This window comes from Ammospiza caudacuta, chromosome Z, assembly GCF_027887145.1.
Source record: "Ammospiza caudacuta isolate bAmmCau1 chromosome Z, bAmmCau1.pri, whole genome shotgun sequence".
In the NCBI taxonomy this organism is placed as follows: domain Eukaryota; kingdom Metazoa; phylum Chordata; class Aves; order Passeriformes; family Passerellidae; genus Ammospiza; species Ammospiza caudacuta.
Genome location: NC_080632.1, coordinates 78,329,314 through 78,348,927, shown reverse-complemented (window position 1 = coordinate 78,348,927; position 19,614 = coordinate 78,329,314). Strand labels below are relative to the sequence as shown.

At 44.0% G+C, this 19,614-nt stretch overlaps 1 protein-coding gene across 1 annotated transcript in view; it reads left to right on the top strand.

Moving 5' to 3' along the window:
- The window catches only part of LOC131570955 (phospholipid-transporting ATPase ID-like), a 73,695-nt gene that overhangs the window by 18,600 nt on the left and 35,481 nt on the right, over positions 1–19,614 (top strand). The window contains exons 3-9 of the mRNA XM_058823409.1: positions 1,013–1,071; positions 10,542–10,655; positions 12,754–12,852; positions 13,728–13,789; positions 15,338–15,410; positions 15,580–15,650; positions 16,773–16,855. Of these exons, the coding sequence (XP_058679392.1) occupies positions 1,013–1,071; positions 10,542–10,655; positions 12,754–12,852; positions 13,728–13,789; positions 15,338–15,410; positions 15,580–15,650; positions 16,773–16,855 (561 nt within the window). The remainder of the gene's footprint in view (positions 1–1,012; positions 1,072–10,541; positions 10,656–12,753; positions 12,853–13,727; positions 13,790–15,337; positions 15,411–15,579; positions 15,651–16,772; positions 16,856–19,614) is intronic.

Genomic DNA, 19,614 nt, shown 5'->3' with positions numbered 1-19,614 from the left:
GCACCAGAGGGAAGATCAGTGCCTGCCCCTCCTCTTCCTCTCTTGGGGAAGTTGTGGACAGCGATGGGGTCTCCCCTCAATCTACTCCTCTCCAGGCTGGACAGACCAAGAGACCTCAGGTGTTCCTCATATGGCTTACCCTCAAGTTCCTTCACCATCTGCATGACCCTCCTTTGGTCTCTTTCTAATAGCTTTTATACCTTTTTGGGCACTTTCTGGTGCCCAAAACTGCACACAGGCTCAAGATGAGGCTGCAGCAGTGCAGAGCAGAGTGGGAAAATCCCCTCCCTCAACCATCTGTACTCCTGGCAAGTAGCACAAGGAACGTAGGGGAAGCAGAAGACCACCTTCGACCCTCCTGGGAGAAGACAAAACCTCTTGAAATTGAAGTAATGAGTTTTATGTTAGATAATACAAGGAAAGACTGCCCTAGGGGGAGGAAACTTCAGTCCTGGAATAGGCAATTGAAAAACAGCTAGTGCTGGAGCTTTCTATGTCATTTTTGGGGAAGACAGGCAAGCCCCTGCTTTGAGGTAAAGGACAGATTTGATGACCTTTTGATATCCTTCCAGAAATTTTTGATTTCATGACAACTGTGGGGATGGTGTCGCATCAGTGGGATGATGCTCAGAAATGCACCTGTACTGGAAGAAGGGCACCAGCTGTAGGCTGATGGCAAAAGCTCCAGAGACTTCAGGGGGAAGAGAAGGAGCAGGACAGGAAGAGTGAGCACCACTAGCTGAGTGGGAAGGTGAACAACCTGACCAGGCATGGGCATTGAAGCAAGTGGTGTGTGGAGGAGACTTGTTCCATGGTGTTAAGAGTGCCATGGTGCCATCCACAGTGCAGCTCCATCAGTGCCACCGGCCACTCCAGGTCCCTGACACGGGGCTCCCATTTTCTATGTCACTCCCTTCTAGCAGCTCTGCCTGCACTTTCTGATGCTCCACTCACATCTGTATTGACTCTGCTTACCCTCACGCGTGATTGATGTGTTTCCTTTTCTTTGCAGAGGAAGAGAGACAACTTCAAGCAAATAACCGGGATTTTAATCTGCAGTTTGAATATGCTGTAAGTAACCAGTGTGTGTTGTTTCATGCAGATGTAGTCGCAGATGTAGCTGCATCTGTTTCATGTCTCAAGTGCTGTTTCAAAGGGGTGAGCAGAACTGCACGCCAACTATGGCTCTGCAAACCAGGCAAACACAAGCCAGATGAACCATCAGAGGTGGATTGCTGCTAAGTCAGCCTGAAAAACGGGCAGCTGAAGGAGATCCAGTTCTGGAAATACATGACACAGTGACTTTGCACACTTACAGAAAATTATTTGTGAGTCAAAGCGTTTGCAGGATCAGGCTCCAAGGCCTTTCAATAACGGAACCTGGGGGGAGCTTTCTGTGGAAATTTGTCTCCATTTAAAGTAAAACATGAAAGGAAATGTGTCAGTTCCTCAGCTTTTGCAGTGAAATCATCTCTGTCAGGAAGGTTTTGAATCTGGCCCTTGTGGCTTTCTGCCAGCTTTTCTGCCAGATTCCTAACACTCTACTTAGGTTCACTTCTTAGGTGCCATGAAATCTGTGATTCCAAAGTGCACCTTGACACAGGCTGGCTGTGTCCCAGGGCTGCCAGGCTAATTTGCCAGGGACCCCCTTGGGCAACTTCATTTCCAAAGCTTCTGGACCATTTTTTGATGCAGAGGAGGGCTAGCTCAGCCTCTAGATCTGTCCTGCCTGCAGGGGCATCCCCTCTGTGAGGCTGCCCTGAAGCTGCATTCTTTCAAAGTGTTTGCAGTTGCCAATTAATACCAAAGTGAATTTTGTGAATTTTTGTCCTTTGAATATCTGAATTCCAGTGGTGAAATTAATAATTCAGTTACTTGGGAGTTCTTTGAATCATGTTTTGGTTTAGGAACATCACCAGTATTTTCTTGGCAAGAGGTGAAAACACTAAGCATTTTAGAACACACTAGTTTCTTGTGATGGGGACAGTGTGACTTGCCAGCAGGTTTGACTGATGGCAACGTGGTTTTCAGTAGTTTTCAGCCACAAACATGGGTTAGAGAGTCCCAGTGTCCAGAGATGCTGCATATGTCCTGAATATGAAATGCATGGGAGTTAATATATGTGAAGTACTATGCAGCATGAGTGTCTTATCAAGACTGGTGATTTGAGACTGGGGAAGTGAACTTGATTTGCACACAACCTGCCAGTAGCGTGCTGAGATGGTTATTGCCACTACACATGGATTTGTCATCTTCCACTGAATGGCTGCAATGTGCAGTAGTGGGACAAGAAAGTAGAAGGGAGATGAGCAGGTATGTCAGGGTAGAGGCAACAAGCAACTCTTCTGGTTCCATGCCTAATTCTGTGAAAAGCCACTCAGAAAACTGACTTTGCATGACAGTGCTTCCCAGCTGATTGCTTGATTGTGCCCAGGGATTTGCAAATAGCCACAATTAAGTAGACAGCTTTGAGAACACTTCAGAATTTCGGTAAATCTGTGATTAGGTGATAAAGTGAAGGCAGCCAAAAAGCCAGTTCAGTATAATTCCTTAAAAAAAAGTGAGTTTTGGTAATCATTTTAGTCAGCTATGGCTCATGATTTCTGGAGTTGTGTGTAGACTGAGGCTTGGGAAATTCAGGAAACTGCCCAAAAGAGCCAAACCTTGAAGTGGCAAGTGGATGGTGAGGTACTAAGAGACTTTAGGTGGTGATGCAAGAACTGCCCTAACTGTAAAGGGCTGCACAACATGTCCTGAGCTGCTTATTTCCAATAAGTCCTCGCAAAAGTTCAATTTATTAACTCCATGTTACTAGGGTGTATGGAAAGAAATAAACTTGCTCATAACTTACATCACACCCCATGCTGTAGATTGATGATGAACGTGGAAATGACAAAAAGGGAGACAGTCTCCTGGCATCCTCCCATAACATATCTATGGTGCTCCTGAAAGTTAGCTTTTCCAGGCAAGGGTTAAATTTGGGTACCTTCCTCACTTACAGATTTGTCTCATCATGGTGGGGTTGCTCTGCTAAACACTAGGATGTGGTTCAGGGGGAAAGGACCACTAAGAACCAAAAGAAACCCACGAATATAACAAAGCTTTAAAAGTATTTTAGAGACAGTGAAAGTCACAGGACTGAGTTTCAGATTTCTTGGTAACTCAAGGCCACATTAGCCATAAAACCTATAGAACAGGTTCTTGCAACAAAGCCAGGTGAGGTGGTAAATGTTTCTTTAGGGTGAGGCAGTTGCTGAGAAAGGCCAATAAGGAAAAAGAAAGGGAAATGCAAGCGTAGGTGTTGCATATTGACTTTCTGGTGCAGCCAGGCTTTCTGTCCCACCTGCTGTGAAGATTTGAGCCTTTCACTAAACGGGCAGTTTCTATTATGTAGGCATAGATCAAAGGTACAGGGGTGTATTGTCCCTCTTTATCACAGCAAGAGCGGGGAGGTGTGAAAGTACAACCAGAGGTGGGTGTGTTGTCCCTGAATATCCCTGTTCCTGGTGGGACTTCGTCCCTTGCCGGTGCAAAGTCTCCGGGATATCTGTGAAGGGAGAAGAGACGAACTGATAAAGACTTGAAAACTCTATTGTGTGTGGAGTCTGACATCAGCTCTGGCAGCTGCTGAAGGGTGGCCCTCGTGGAATGAAGCAAGACTCCCGAATGGCTCAAACCAGCTTTGCAGGAACCTGGTACTGCACCGTGGAAAGCCACGTCTGCCACGGCATGCAAGGGCATGTCCACCTCGATCACCCTACAGCTTCAGGAGACTTCAGAGGACAAATTCCCTCCCCGAGCTGGCAGAAAATACAGGAGATGCTAAGCAGCAGTGTGTCCCTGCCTGCCACACTTCCCCAGCCATGATGCCTCAGTAGTTGAGCAGAAGGCTTAGAAAAATTAAACAAACTTTAAAACAAAGTGCTGTGCAGTTAACTGGAAGGGCTGAGTGTGAAGGTATGAATACTACCCACCAGCTCACAAAATTAGTAAGGAATGATTCAGAAACAAAGTGTGAATGAGTGGCATGAAAAGGCACTTAGAGCAGCACAGGAAAGGGCTCAATATAGGTCAGTAAAAATGAAAAGTCAAGTCCCAATCCTGTGTTTATTCACAATGCAGACAGAAAGATCCTTCCTGAATTCAGAAAGAAGTTTGTTCTGTGTAAAAACTGAAATAAAGTGGAAATATTGCTATACCACATCTGCAGGGTGGCAGATGTGGTATAGCAATATTTAAGTACTTCTTTCAACTTAATCTGTCTGCACTCACCCCAACATAGCTACAAAGGGAACAGCCTCTGTGTGCCCACCACGATGGGCTCTCCACCAACAATCTAGAGAGGAAAATCTCTTCTGAAGAGTTTTAATGTTGATCTGATCCTAGTTCCTTTTTAATTCTTTGCTTTCACATTGGAATTTAGCGCAGCTGCACTGGGACGTCATGAAGGGCTGTGAAAACAACTTTGAAATTGGCTTTCAGACAATAGGAAAGGAAATGCAAGGCCTGTGAGTCAATGACAGATTTCACCTTGGATCAGGACCCAGGGTCAAGCCAGCATTCTTTCATCAGGACCAGCAGCAAGGGGGCTGCTTGGACTCGGGTCACCTGATGAAGTCTCTTGTGGAACAGGAGGGATGTATGTGACTTCCTATAGCCAATACACATTGCCTGGGCTGGATCAGCAGCTGGGCTCTTATCTGTTTGAAATTTAATTGGAGAGCAGGGAGCTCTGGTAATGGCTCAGACTCGGCTCTACCTCCTCTGCTTGCATGCTTTGATCTCAGAAGGCTGCCTGGTGGGTGGTCCTCAAGGTCCTTATCAGCATGGTCAGGGTTGTGGCACCAGCTGCCCTCTCTTCCTGTCTCAACCTATAAATATCTCCCAGTGTCTCTCAGGCTCAAGGCAGAGGGAGTGTGGTGTGATGAAGTGAAAAGTGGTCTCAGTAGTTCCTGAAGGAATAGCTACAGCAGCAACCTGCACTGCTCTTTAGTGAGGTGTAAGTTGGGTCCATCTAAAGAGCACTTGAGGCACTGTCAGGGAGCAGCCAGAGCCGGGCTGTACTTTGAGAGGGGCAAGCTGGAAGGGGAGATGGTCCAGCTCAGCAGCTCAGGCAGAGCTCCCACTGACCAGGGTGCAGTCCTGCAGCATCTGGCTGGCAGGGACAGGGCAGGATGCTGGTGATGGGATCCATCCTGACCATTCCAGACAAGGTGAGGTGATGAACCAGGTCCAGGGCCCTCTTAGGGAACCCAAGCAGAAGTGGTGAGAGACAGGGCTGAAGACAAATCTATACCAGAGGTCTAAGGTTGATCAAAGAAATAGAACTGGATAGATATATCAGGGAAACAAGGACAGACAGTCTGGAGATGGGAACTTCTACAGCATAGCTCAGGTGAGGATAGAAGGCTCCTGGCTGAGCAGAAGTGAACTCCTGAGCTCTGGACAGGGTTTTTTTTTTGTGACTGGAGACACCAGGTAAGGTCAAGGTCCTCAAGGCATATCAGGTCCCTGAGAAGCACATAAACATTGAGCTGTGCCAGATGTGGTCTTCAGTGAAGTCCATAGACTCCTTTGGATCAGGTCTTCATCAGATTAAGTCTCATGGAGAGAATACTCTTTACCGCACTGGCTGGGAGTCTTGTTGTGTGAGACCATAATGAAAACAAAACAGTGGTTTGGAGTTTGTCTCCTTTGCACCACTCAGCAGTGCTCTGCCCTCCCCTTCTTCCCTCCTTCCTGACAGGCAGCAGCATCAGAGCAGAGCACAGTGTTGTTGGAGGGGATGCCTAAGAGAGAAGACCTTTAGGTTATTGTGCTTGGCTTGTCTGTGAGCAATGACATGAGGTTACCAAGTCGTGCCAGCCCTGTGCACCACCATTATGATTAACTGCTCAGTGATTGGATGACACTAGACTAAAGGAACTACACAGGAAAACACAACCAGTGATCATGCTTTCCTACAGATTTTCATGGCATACCTCATATGTGATGAGATCCTGGAACTCACTTCATTAGTGATGTCAAGAGAGGGTCGAGGGGTTGCATATGTAAGACATTCCTATCCTTTTTCTGTTTAAAGAAAAGAAAAACTGGGGGGGGGGGGGGGGGCGGTTGGGGAAGAGAGAACTGTGCTTTGGAAATTGGCATTTTTATTTCTAGTGTTTGGTCAGTCTGTTACTCCTGGGAGTTTACTTTTTTACAGGGACTTTTACAGGGACCAGATTAACACCACCACATCCTTTTGGCCTTTATCAGTCTTCTGTTGAGCTGGGACTGCTGCCTAACATCAGGAATAAGTCAGTGAACTCGGGAGTTTTAAAACTGATCTGATCTGACTGTTCTGTACTCCCTGTGAAAACAAAACCCTGGTGGCACATTATGCACTGTTACATGAGTTTATTAAAATTTTTCATGAGCACATTCACAGCACTGTGATCACATTTCTGCTTATGGCTTCTGTGTTCTTTCCAATGGCACTGCTGCAGTTAAACGGAGTGCCATGGAATTGCACTTCTGCCACCTCCTCAGAGAGGCTTTACCAAAACACCTGGGAAGGACATTTCTGCTGCTCAGCTGTTCCATTGGTCTGTGCTACACAAGTACCAACAGAATTGCCAAGTGTTGTGACATAACACCTCCCTGTGGGGTCACCAAAGTCTTGCTAAAATTTACTTGGGGTTAGGTTGTCCAGCTGCTGGGAACTATTATATCACTGAGCCAGGGGTATAAATTTAGTGGGTCAATACCTTGCCATACACTTTAGCCCCGGTAATCTAGCCACAAAAGCATCAGTGTCTCTTATTTCCAGTGACTTTTATGGCAAGGAGATGATTTGTTTGCTCAGCGATCTAAGGTAGGAGCCATCTGCTGAGTTTTGCTTGCTGTTGGACGTCACAGGCGGGCTTCTGAAAACACCCCCAAAGTAACAGCTCATCCACCAGATCTGGACTTGTGTAACTGTGGAGAGATGAGCACTATTCTTAGGGACAGCATTTTGGTGGAGTCACACCTCCAGGAGGTGTGAATCTAGCCCCTGAAAAGAGCAGATGAGAATAATCCCTCACCCACAGACAACATTGCTCTGGTGTCAAGCTTCGCATCTGGAGAGCTCCAGGCTGCCTGTGGGTAACCACGCTCAGACCTGCTCATTTAGGACACAGGTGCATGCAGGGACTGCCCTCACACAACCAGAGCTCTGGGGCAGATCAGGGAGTAAATGTAAAGCTCCCCATCCCCATCTTTGTGCTTAGCCCATAGAACTGCTCTTCTTAGCTGTTGGTTTTCATGAATCTATAGGAAAATTAGAAATTTCAGTAAGGCCTCTCAATACCTAATTGCTGTTAAAAAGATTATTCCTCTCCTTGACTTTTTCTCTATGGGAGTCTTCCCCACTGAAGGCAGAGTGTGGGCACAGTGAGGCAGATGATGTATTAGAGGCATTGCTTGTGAAATGATGGCTGCATGTGGACCATTTAATGCGCTGCAGTGATGCAGGCTCCTGTAGCACCCCTCCCACCCCAGAGTCAGGGTCTGGTCCAGCTCTAAAGAGTGACAGGGTTTGATGATGTTAAGCATCACAGAAGAGGATAAAATCAAGAGCAGAGGCCAGTTGACATCTCCCTGTAGCTGGCCAAGAGCCTGGGCTGCCAAAGTACACAGCCCTCTAGTATTGTCTGAAAACATAATCAACACCTGAGAGAATTGGGTTTGCTCAGCCTGGGGAAGAGAAGGCTTCAGGGTGACCTAGCTGTGACCTTCCAGTGGCTGAAGGGAGCCCATAAGAGTGATGGAGAGGGACTTTTTACAAGGGCATGTAGCAGACAGGGCAAAGGAATGGCTTCAAACTAAGGGTGGGTTTAGATTAGATACTGGGAAGAAATCATTTACTGTTGGGGTGTTGAGGCACTGGCACAAATTGCCCAGAGAAGCTGTGGGTGCCCCATCCCTGGAATTGTTCAAGGCCAGGCTGGAGCAACCTGGTCTGGTAGGAGGTGTTCCTGCCCGTGACAGGGATAGTTGGAATGAGATGATCTTTAATACCCCTTCCAACCCAAACCATTCTATATTTCCATTATTATGTGATACCTTGCATAGTGCTTCAGCGGTATCTGTGATGTAGAAATGCAGAGTTGTGATTTGGAAAGGCTGAAGTTTTCTCTAGTTTGTCATTATAATTTGCTATTGCTATGCCTCTAGCCCCTGAGATCCATGAACAAGTTATGTGTTTAATTAGATATATTTATAGTAATTACAAGTTCTTTTTTTCTGGTGATTAATTTTAATTATAGATTCTAGAAAAATGAGAAGATTCATGACAATACTCCCTGTCCTTATCCTCAGGTCTAAAGTGCCCTAGTGTCCCAAAAGACGGTATGTGCCCAACAATATAATGATTCTGAACAACTATGGAGAAAACACTGACTATCCAGATTCCTGCAGTTAAGCATTTGGAAGTTGTTATGTCTGGGGTTTTTACCATGCCTAATGGCAATAGGAAATAAAATGAATGGCTGTGGTTCATTCAGTGATTTTCCTGACGTAATTAATGGACAGAAATAGAAGGCAGGAATTGAAATAAACCACTCCCATTCTTTTCTTATTCCCTTCTGAGATTTTTGCAGGCAAAGATCTATAAACTTTATCTGAGTGTTTACTGAGTAGTTTTTCCCATGTTATATGCAACCCTCTGAAATCTGTTGACGCACAAAGGTCAAGTCCCCTGCATTTACTTTTTCCTGCAGCAACAATCTTCTGTTTTTTCTTTAAGTAATTGGTCATAATAGTTGTCCTCAGAATAGTGGGCAGATTTCTTTATTTAGATCCAGCTTTTATTAAAAATTTTGCTAGACTGTGTGCTTGATGGACACAGTCTGGTCAAGCAATTTAGTTCCTAGTATGCTGGGTTTGCGGAGGATGCTGTTTTTCCATTGCTTCTGTTTCAGCAGCGTTCATGGAGCCTGTCCACAACACATACCCCACAGTTAAGGATTTTGAAATAAACCAAATTTAACTACACGTCATGGCATAGACAGAGTTAACCACACTTGCAGGTAGCTGCATGATACCAGGAGACAGGCAATATTCTATATATGATGATCACTGATAAATATATTTTCTTGCTGGAGTCCAGTCAAGAGGAGGATTTGGCTAGCTCTTCTACGAAAGCTGTTTTAATTTCTGCCCTTTTAGAGATTTACTCATTTGGCTTGTCCAAGGGATAAAACCTGATTTTAATGCTGAAGAACATCCGCTGTACAGTGTGTCTGAAGGTAGAGAAATCCAGTAACTGCCAAAAATGGAATAGCTTCCCCCACACATACCTTTCAGTGCTAACCTGAAATAATTGGTTTAGTGCTGGAAACATGCTGATGCATGTCAGTGTAGATGTCGAGATCCCGGATTAATGCAAGGATAAGAAGTGGGCTGTGATTCATACTTAGTAGTTTCTGTCCTCCCACCAGCTTACCAATATCTAAAGGCCATTACAAATACCACAATCACCATTTTCTCTCCTGTTGAACCAGCATATTTATTATGGAATTCAGGTGTGCTTCATGTCTGCCTCCTTGTGCTGTCACACCTTAGGTTCCCTGGAAGGGGGTTCATGGGCATTGTCTGGAGACCCTCTAGGGGGAAAAATTTATGGTGTTCTCACAATAGGGGGGATTCATCCTTCCAGAACTAAACCTGGACCTTTAAACATCATATGGAAAGGTGGTCTAGCGCACCTGAAAACTAAAGGGACAGCAGCAGCTGGTGGGTCAGTAGAATGCATTGAAACATGTCTGGCTGGTGGCACATATTGGACCAGACTGGTCAATCATCATTGGTTAAGAAAATACCCCATTCTGCAATATCAAGCTTAGGTCTTTCTGTGCTTTGCAAAAGACAGACTGGGGAGTAACCACTTCTTGTGGCTGGAGGGGCCATCTGAAATTAGAAAAGGAAACTGGTAATAGGGAACAAAGCTGCAGCTCACTTACTGAAACAGTGAGTTCTTGTGTGAGTGACTGTTTGCACAACACCACATCCAAGTGATTTTTGTGGAGTAGAAACAAGCCACCCGTTGAAGCTGCTGAGCTGAAAGTTTGCTGAATGAGCTGAAAATGATAATAATAAAGTCATATTCTGCTCCTGGGAGGACGTGTACCTCCAGTAGGGTTGTTTAGCCAATGGGTATTTCAAAGCATCTGACAAAAAGCATCAGAAAAATTGCTGTCTTCTGGTTACAGTTCTCAATTTTCTATGTGCACTGTGTAAGTAAGAAGACTATTAATAAAGGGAAGGTGTTGTGAGCAACAACATACCTGCAGCAGCACTGGCATAAGCCAAGCATCATGTTTTCGCCCATTCCAAGAGGAATTCTCTGTTTATCTAGATTTGGCATGCTTGTATGGGGGAAAAGGAAACGCTTTTTGAGCTGCTGTTGGGAACAGTGCTATTGCTAAATATAAGCAAGTAAGACACAGTTGAAATGTGTTGTGCTGTAATTTTGTTTCCTGTTTTACCAATCCTTATTTTCATTTTTTTTCCTACAGAACAATTCAATTAAAACATCGAAATACAATTTCTTCACTTTCCTGCCTCTCAACCTGTTTGAGCAGTTTCAGCGAATAGCCAATGCTTACTTCCTTTTCTTGCTGATTTTGCAGGTATGAAATCACTGTGCTGTTTCCAGCAGATTGTTCTCTGTTATCAAAGCCAGTCTATGTTTGACAGGTGTAATGAAGTGCAAGCTATAGTCCTGGTGTGAATTAGCATCTTAGTAAAATCTTACTGTACATAGAAAGTAGGGCAGAAAAAAGCAATTTTCTCTTTTACCTTTTTATATGAGGGTTTGAACTAAATGAAGGAAAAAAAGTTAATTAGTTTTCAACAAATTGTGCAACTTTTTCATGCCCTGCCCTACTGTCCCTTTGTGTCTACCTCTGAGTGCTCCTGGCTGTCCTCAGTTTTGCATTACTTATTCATCCTGTAGTGTAAAGCCAAGTTGTGTCTTACCCACAGATTTTAAGGTAAAATCCACAGGCAGTCACTAAGGAAAACAGCAAGAAGCACACCACATTTGCAACCTGTGGTGTTTCCCTGGGAAGGAAGGAGTTAACATCAGCAAGGCTCAAGGTTTTGGCAGGTTTGCATAAAGCTGGGTATGCTGCTCCCCTCTCCAGGGTGAGGGAGATGCCCAGTATGGAGAGTGTCAGCCCTGGCAGCGCTGTTGAACCCTGTGGATTGCAATGGCATTGTGTTGCACTTTGCTCATCCCTGCTGCTAATGATACCCTGAAAGCTGAACGCACCGGATAAATTGATATCAGGATTTCTGCCCCTTTGCCCCTTGCTGTGTACTCTGCCATTGCTGACTCATATCAGAATACACATTATCAAAAGAAGGGTGTAATTTTGATTATGTTTCAAGCTTAATGTTTTAAAGTTGATCATTTCACTGCACACAAATTTGCAAAATAACGTCTCAAATGCTTTTTTTTTTTTTCAATTTCAGCTCAAAAAAGCATAGGTGAAATGTGGTTAAGCCTTCAGCATACTACATATGATCCTTTTTGCTTATTTGCAGGAAATGAATTTTTGAAATTACAGTGCATCTATGTTTTTCAAGAGAAGGTTCCTTTTCAGCTGAGCTGGGAGCACAGTTCCTGCGTTGTTGTGCTGCACTCTAGCTGTTTGTCTGTCAAATTCATACTATTTCAAAGTATTTGCCTTAAATTATTCCACTGTGTGTTTTGCTAGGCCATCTAGGGTTGACTATATATAAGAGCACACAGCTTTTTCTTTACATCAAGATAGCCTAAAGAGGGCAGGCATTAGTCTACATGTTCCTCACTCCATCCCTGTGGGACTATTCCTGCCTCAGGAGTGGATATAACGGGCAGGCTGTGGGGTCTCTGTCTCCCCCTCCTTTGTCACAGAGCAGTGGGACATGAATTTTCCAAGGGAGGTGAGAAGGCAGCAGTTGCAGCCTGTACAGCTGAGCAGGGCTATGGTGCCTGTAGGATCTGGGCTATGACAGTGCATAAATGTTAATTTCACAACGCACATGGAATTGACAATTCCCAGATCCAAGCTGAGGGACACACTAATGCTGGTTTCACGTTGCTTCCACCCCTAGTGCTGCACTTCTAGAGGAAGGGGAGAACTGTGTGGGGATGAGGCATCTCCCTCTGCTTGACTGACAGCCTAACAGAACCACCTTCAACTCTTTGGCCCTCTCACTGTCAAAGATGTAGGAAACAAAAGCGGCTGTGCTGCTCCTGGGACAGCAAGGTCAGCCCTGGCAACAGCTTGCATTGTCCATTGATGCAAAATTTACTTCAGCAAAATGTGAGAAGCTACTGAAACAAAGAACAGAAGCTTTTGAGGGCTCTGCACAGCTGGTTTTGCTCAGACGGCTCTTGAGTCCCTCACAGCAGTCTTGCCTATGTCAGTACTTCCAAAGAAATACCCTGGGGACTTGGCAATCTTGATTCTGCAAACAACAATAAAGAGCAACCCACTACACTTTCTGACAGCTCAATTTTTCTAACTTTAATTATAGCTTGTTTTGGAAGGAAAACATGGGTTCCCTGGCTCTCCCACCTTTGGAGGGGGGTGGATCACATATCAGGGATGGAGCTACATTTGTGTCTTTATTCTATATTCAGGTATCATAGAAAGATGTTGTCTGCAGCTTGATTAGGAAACAGTGATTTTCCGAACTGGCAGGAAATGTCTTAACTCAGATCTTTTCTTCCTACAGTTGATTCCTCAGATTTCCTCACTGGCATGGTTTACAACAGTGGTGCCCCTGGTGCTGGTGCTGGCTGTATCAGGAGTCAAGGATGCCATTGATGATTTTGTAAGATCTGTATTTCTGACCTGTACTTTGGAGTTGGTCTGTGATTCTTCAGCACAGTAACTGAAATAAACTGCTTAAACTCAGCTGGTGGCAGGCACTAAGATGGGGTCTGAAATTAAGTCCCCAAAATCTATAGTTTGTTACTGAAACAGGAGCTAGAATTTCCAAATTGCTGAACAGCCCAGCAGCTCCATTGACTTTCTCTGAAACTGCTCAGCATGTCTGAAAATGTCATCACTCATAGATATGTCTGGATGCAGGCACAGAAATCTTAGGCTTCCACTTTGGAAAACTCATCCTCTGTCATCTAGTACAATGTAGATGGAAAAAAATTTGGTAGGAAGCAAGTGCTCAACCCACTTGTGATTTTTTAAACTTGCTCAGCTTTGACCAAAGTCTGCTGCCATTCAAGCTAATGGTCAAAAGCCCAGTTGACTTCACAGAGTGATATTAGAACTGAGTTTAGCATCTGATTTTCTCTCATTATTAAAATGATTTTGATGTCCAATGGAGCAATGCCAGAACATCAATGACCACTTTCCGTATGAGAGCAGAGGAATGAATTTCTCTGGTGTTTACAGACTAAGGTGGGTGGGAGCAATGCCAGCTGAGTCAGAGCTGTGCTAAAGTGACATGTAAGGCTCTACCCTCCTTCTTCTCTCCAAGAGCAAGCCCTTGCCTGTTGCCCTTTGCAGTCTGGTTATGCTCTGTGTCACTGCCATAAACACGTGCTGGACACTGACTCAGTTGTGACCCTAATCTGCCTGACCCATTCAGGCAGCTGGGTGGAAATCCAAAATGTTAATGAACTGCCTAGGGCTCCTGAGTGTTTGGTTTCCTGGAAATGCCTTTTAACCTGCTGATCCAATTTTCAGAATCGACACAAAAGCGACAAACACGTCAACAACCGCCCAGTCCAGGTCCTGATCAATGGCATGTAAGTCCTTTTTGCTGTAGTTCTCACAGGGAAAAGCATTTTATTAGTAAATGTTTTTGGTTTTTTGTGTGTCTGTGTGCATGTTTCTTAAGGATCACTAACAATTTAAAATTGAATTGTGTTTCACACCACTAGTTCATCATGCAGTTTTGGACTATGTGTCTGATTAATGAACCCTAGACATAGTACCAGAATCTGTGCAGGCATTATGGCTGTGACCTTGTGCTGACAAAAACTAAACTCTTTCTCTGTTCCTGGCTGTTTATGTTTAACTAGGAATTTCAGAGTCTTGTATTGCTTTTCTCTTTACCCCAAAAGTGACATGCAAAGCTATCTTCTGTGTCCGTTTATACTCATAGCATTTATTTTGCATTAAGCAAAGCTAGGCATTATCAACAAGATATTTCAAATTAAGAAGCTGGAATATCTCCTTCACACACTTCATTATATTTTGAGTGTGTGTAGCACTTCTGGCTTAGATGTACCCAAAACATTTCAGCTGCGTGCTTTGGACATTGTACTGCTAGTTCTTTCCTGCAGAAAAAATAGCAGAGGCTTTGGCTTTTGTGGCAGACAGATGTGCTTGCAGCTCCATGGAGTCCAACTATGCATAGGACAAAGCTGTGGACAGCTAGGAAATATTTTGTGACTTTTTTCCACACTATAGATAGCAGTATGTTGTGTAAACTCCAACAGATTACCAAACAGTTAAGAATATAAGTGGAAACTGAAGAATAGGGACATAGTTTTTTGTGCTCTCTGCTAAGTAAACCAGTTTCTTAGTTTACTGTGTACTAGTTACTGTGTCTAGGAAACAAATTTTGACACAGAAATTTTATAATGTTTTGCCTTTTTCAAAACCTGGGAACCACAGATCCTGTCCAGCTCTAACCAACACTGAATAAGCAAGATCAAACTGAGTTCAAGCTTGAGGTCTCAGTCCTGTTTTGAGACTGATCTTTCTCACCTCTAGAATTTTCATATACAGCTATCTTGTCTGTGTTGGTGCCTGCAGTTTAGCTGGCTTCCTGTGTGGACATCTGGCTTGGTGCTGTGAAGACCACTGCAGACATGGCTCAGACAGTCAAGTGCACAGCCAAGCACCTGCACTGACCTTCCTGGAAGCTGGCTACTCTTGCTTTTAGCACACCCAGAAAACCTTTCATAATCTGCGGTTTTCCCAGATGAAGTCTCTCACACAAAGCAGAGAGAGTTTTTTGAGGCAAAGTGGCCCTTTAAGAAAAGGAAGGAAGGGAGTAGTCACTGCAGAGACAAGGACAAGGACAGTGCACATGGACTGCACTGCTGTTTTGGGGGTTGGTCTCAAACCAGCATGGGTCAGCCCAAACAGTGCTTTTATTGATTTTTACTGCTATTTTTTGCACTGTGGTGATCCCCCAACTTAATATGGATCAGGACACATCATGGCAGGCCCTGCTCCCAAGTCTTGATGGCACCTACAGTCTGACCCCAGGAGCAGAGCTAAATTCCCCACTTTCTTAAGAGGCATTTGCTGTATGTGCTTACTTACTAGAGGTTTCCTTGCAGGTTAAAGGAGCAAAAATGGATGAATGTCCAAGTGGGGGATATAATAAAACTAGAAAACAACAACTTTGTGACAGTGAGTACCGTTTGTCTCTATCCTGATCACAGCTAATCTCTGCCACTCTTATCACTCACAAGAAAATCAGTGGTAATGATGATGTGGCAGTAACCGCAGGCAGCAGTGCTTCGCAATGCCTGCTGACTGTGTGAATTCATGCCAAGTCTGTCTGTCTATCTGTGCTCAGGCTGATCTCCTGTTGCTGTCGAGCAGTGAGCCACACAGCCTGACGTACATTGAGACAGCTGAGCTGGACGGGTAAGTGATCCTGGCCCTGGAGTGCAACCCCTGCCACCGCTGCAAAGCCACCTTCCTGGGGACCCTGGGTGCTGCAGGCACACCTGCCATAGCTTTGGTAGCAAGACTTTCATAACATGTAGAATAAACCTTGGATAGGTATCTTGAAAATAAAGTCATCTGTTGGATACTTTTGCTTCTTGAGTGCAAATGTCATGTGAGGAGGGGACTTGACTTTTCAGTGACAGCTCTTCTAACACTGAGAGTTAGTTAGACACATGTCCCTGCAATATCCCCATGAGAAGCTGTTGCTTTTTTCTCCTCTAGTATTTTCCTTGAGACAGATTATCTGGGCAAAAGAATCATAATGAATTACTGGTAATTGCCTTTAGTCTGTTGTAGAATAATATCAATGCAAGCACACAGCAAAGGCTTCCAAATGCTGCCCACTCCAAGACACAACTGGCTACAAAATCAGAGGGCTGCAACTTGTATTAATTGGAATAAACTGGAGCTGACTCATCTTTATGATCCAGTTTGCATTACCTTTTCTGCATTGCCCAGAACTAGCAGCAGTCTGAGTGACTAAGCAAAACTAGAGATTCTAAGAAATTGTGTCTCTCCCAAGACCCTACAGACAGCCCTCTGGACCTTCCTCATCTGATTTCTGCTTAAAATAGGTTTGTAGTTTTCATACCCACTAGTGCCACTTCTAAGAGGCCCTGAACTAATGCAGTATTCTTTTGACATTGCATTTCCAGCTCCCCAGCTAGCTAGTCCCAGGACTGAAGTAATCTTCCAGATCAGAATACCATGGGAGAAAAGATTCAGAGCTCTCATACATGCTCATACATCTCATAGATACCTTGGATTTAAATGCATCATGAGTGACAGGGTAGAGAGTGCACTGCTCTGTGTGAAATTCATCTTTGATACTATTCCTCAGAATTCCTCTGAATGCCTGTCAGTGCGACTGAAAGAGACAATCTACACCCTTTGGCCAGGTGAAACAGATGTACAGTATCACAGTCCATCAGATGGCTAAGGAAGACTGTCCTCAAGAGCAGAAGTGATTTTCAAGGAGAGTTTTCAGTTCACATATGACTTTCAGTTCATGTTTTTTTCTTATAATGTTCACCACAGTGAAACAAACCTGAAGGTGAAGCAGGCACTGACAGTCACTGCAGAGCTTGGAGAAGACCTTCAGAAGTTGACAGAGTTCAATGGTGAGTATAAATGGAAAATCCACTTTACAGATGATTTGCCCAAATTACAGAGAGTGGTTGGGACTCTTCCTTCCAAGCTGTCCACTATCCCCTGCTAGGTGTTCTCTGCAAACAGTGCCAGCAAAACAGAACAGGCCCTCTGCAGTCTGTACAGCAGTTATCAGCACCACCAGTAAAGGAAAAGGTCCCTCTGTGCTTGCAGGTCTTGGTGCCATGCATGGCTATAACCTGACTCTGCCTTGGTGGCAATTCTTCTGGATGGACACTTTTCTTTTGTATCTGTCTTCACAAGTCGAGATTACCCACCTTCAAAGCCAGCACAAGAGTTCACATAATAACTGCACTATGGAAACTGTTTTCCCAAAACCTTATGCTTAGTTCTGATCTCAAAACATTTTCACACTGCACTTTCACACTGATGTAGCAATGCTGATGCACTGATTACATTTATCTTCTGATCAGTGGCACTTCCCAGACACCACAGAGACCTGAGGGCTAACTGTGCACACAGGACAGGTGACTCAAGCCTCACCCTGAAGCTGTTCCTTTTCTCTCTCAATGAAAAAATAAAGACTGAGTTTTAAATATCTAAAGGCAAGCACTATAGATTTGCTTAAGAAACACGTCCTTTCACAGCACTGTTTTCTGTACCAAATGCAAAATTAGAATAGAATAGAATAGAATAGAATAGGATAGGATAGAATAGAATAGAATAGAATAGAATAGAATAGAATAGAATAGAATAGAATAGAATAGAATAGAATAGAATAGAATAGAATAGAAATGTTTTAATTGGAAGGGATCTACAATGATTGTCTAGTCCAACTGCCTGACCACTTCAGGGCTGACCAAAAATTAAAGTATGTTTTTAAGGTCACTGTCAAAATGCCTCTTAAACCTGACAGGCTGGGGGCATCAAACACCTCTCTAGGAAGCCTGTTCCAGTGAGTGGTCACCCTCTCAGTAAAGAAATGTTTCCTGAGGCCCAGTCTGAACCTCTTCTGGTGCAACTTCAACCATTCCCATGTGTCCTGTCACTGGATACCAGAGAATACTTAGCAGCACATACAAAGAAAGGAGCTAAACCTGTCAAACCCAGAATACTTCATGCTCACACATCATCTGTCCGTGGAGAGATGATGAGGGAACAGACCAAGTGGTGTTAGTCATGTTCTGCACTGCTCTGCTGGCTTGGATATGAGGTCAAGACTACAGGAGGAGTTATTATGGAAAGGGGTGGAATGAGTGCTGCTGTCCTTGGAGTGCCTTAAGGATTGCAGGCTCTCAGGAAATACTTTTAGATATAGAGGAAAAATAATTTTAGAAAAAAAAAGTTTTTGAAATAAGTAGATGATTCCAGGACAAGTGGTGGGGATGTGGCAGAGAGCATAGCTGAGGCTGTCTCTGGTAGAGCTCCTTTTGCCTTCTTTGTTGAGGTTTTATGCAATAATATGTGTGAGTTTTGCCAAGTGTCAGCTCAGTACATCAGGATTTCTTTGAAATGAGGGCCAAGGTTCTGGCTGTTCTAGGTCTTGAGAAATATGTTTTTATGTGTACAGTTAGATGCTTAATGTTAATAATTGGAGTGGCATGCCTTAATTATTTTCCTGAGCAGGCTGAAGTGTCTATCAATTTGTAAGCAAAATCTTAGATAATCTTTCAAGCATGCTTAGCTTGATGGTTATCTAAGGGCACAGTGTTCTTGGAAGTGCTTAATTAAAAAACATTTAAAAATATTTGGAAAATGCAGAATTTTCTTATTGGATATTTATTTATTCTCTAAATCTCTATTTTACTTATGTTGTAAATAAAAGTGGCCTCTTCACAATACTTGAAATGAATAAAATGTTTCCCAGGATGATTTATATTTTAATTTGACAGTGTACTGGGAAGAGTGCCTGGAATCAGACCCAGCCTTGCATTTCCCTCAGCAAACCTCAGTAGAAATATTTAAATATTTATGTAACTCTTTATCTAATTACTTTTTAAGACAGGAAGAGAGGACAGGGTTGTGCAGCTAATACAGACACTCAGTGGAATGCTTAATATGAGTTATGATGTTTGTTTGATGATTCAGATAAGGAGGATGCTTGCAAAACACTGAATTTCTTTGTTTGATTTGGGCAACTGGGAGACCAGAAAGGCAACAATACTTTTCAGTTACCCTCTGCTTACCACAGTTGACTTGGCACTATTTAACTCTTTCAGCTGAAATGCTTCCCAGATCTCTTATTGCTGTTACTGGGTGAGGGGGACAGGAGGCATGGTGCCTGGCTGTGGTGCCTTCACTTGCAGAGCTGCTGGGCTCAGTGCAGCTGCCCTGGGGGGACCTTTAGAGCTTCTCACTCTTTGGTGGTCAGTCTCATTTGGATTAATCCCTTCTGATCTCAAAATCAGCATGCCAGAAGCCCAGACCCACCTGCTTATGGGAAAGCGGATGGAGACACACTCAAGGTGCTCACAGGAGCATCGTCCCACAGCGGGCTCGGTGTTCCTGGTGGGAGACCATGCCCTGGGTTTGCTTTGTATTGTGCTGTTCGAGGTTCCAGTGCAAAGACCCTGTTTCATTTGTGCTTTTCAAGGTGTTTGTGAGGGTGGCAGTGAGGTGGGCCTGGTCACTAGAGACTTTCAGAAACAATGGGGCACAGGTCTGGTCCTTGTTGGACTAACCAGGTGATAAAATAGAAGAGCAGCACAGTTGTTAGTATGAATTCTCATGCCATATGTGTCGCTGAATTTCCTAATTATTCAATCTTTCA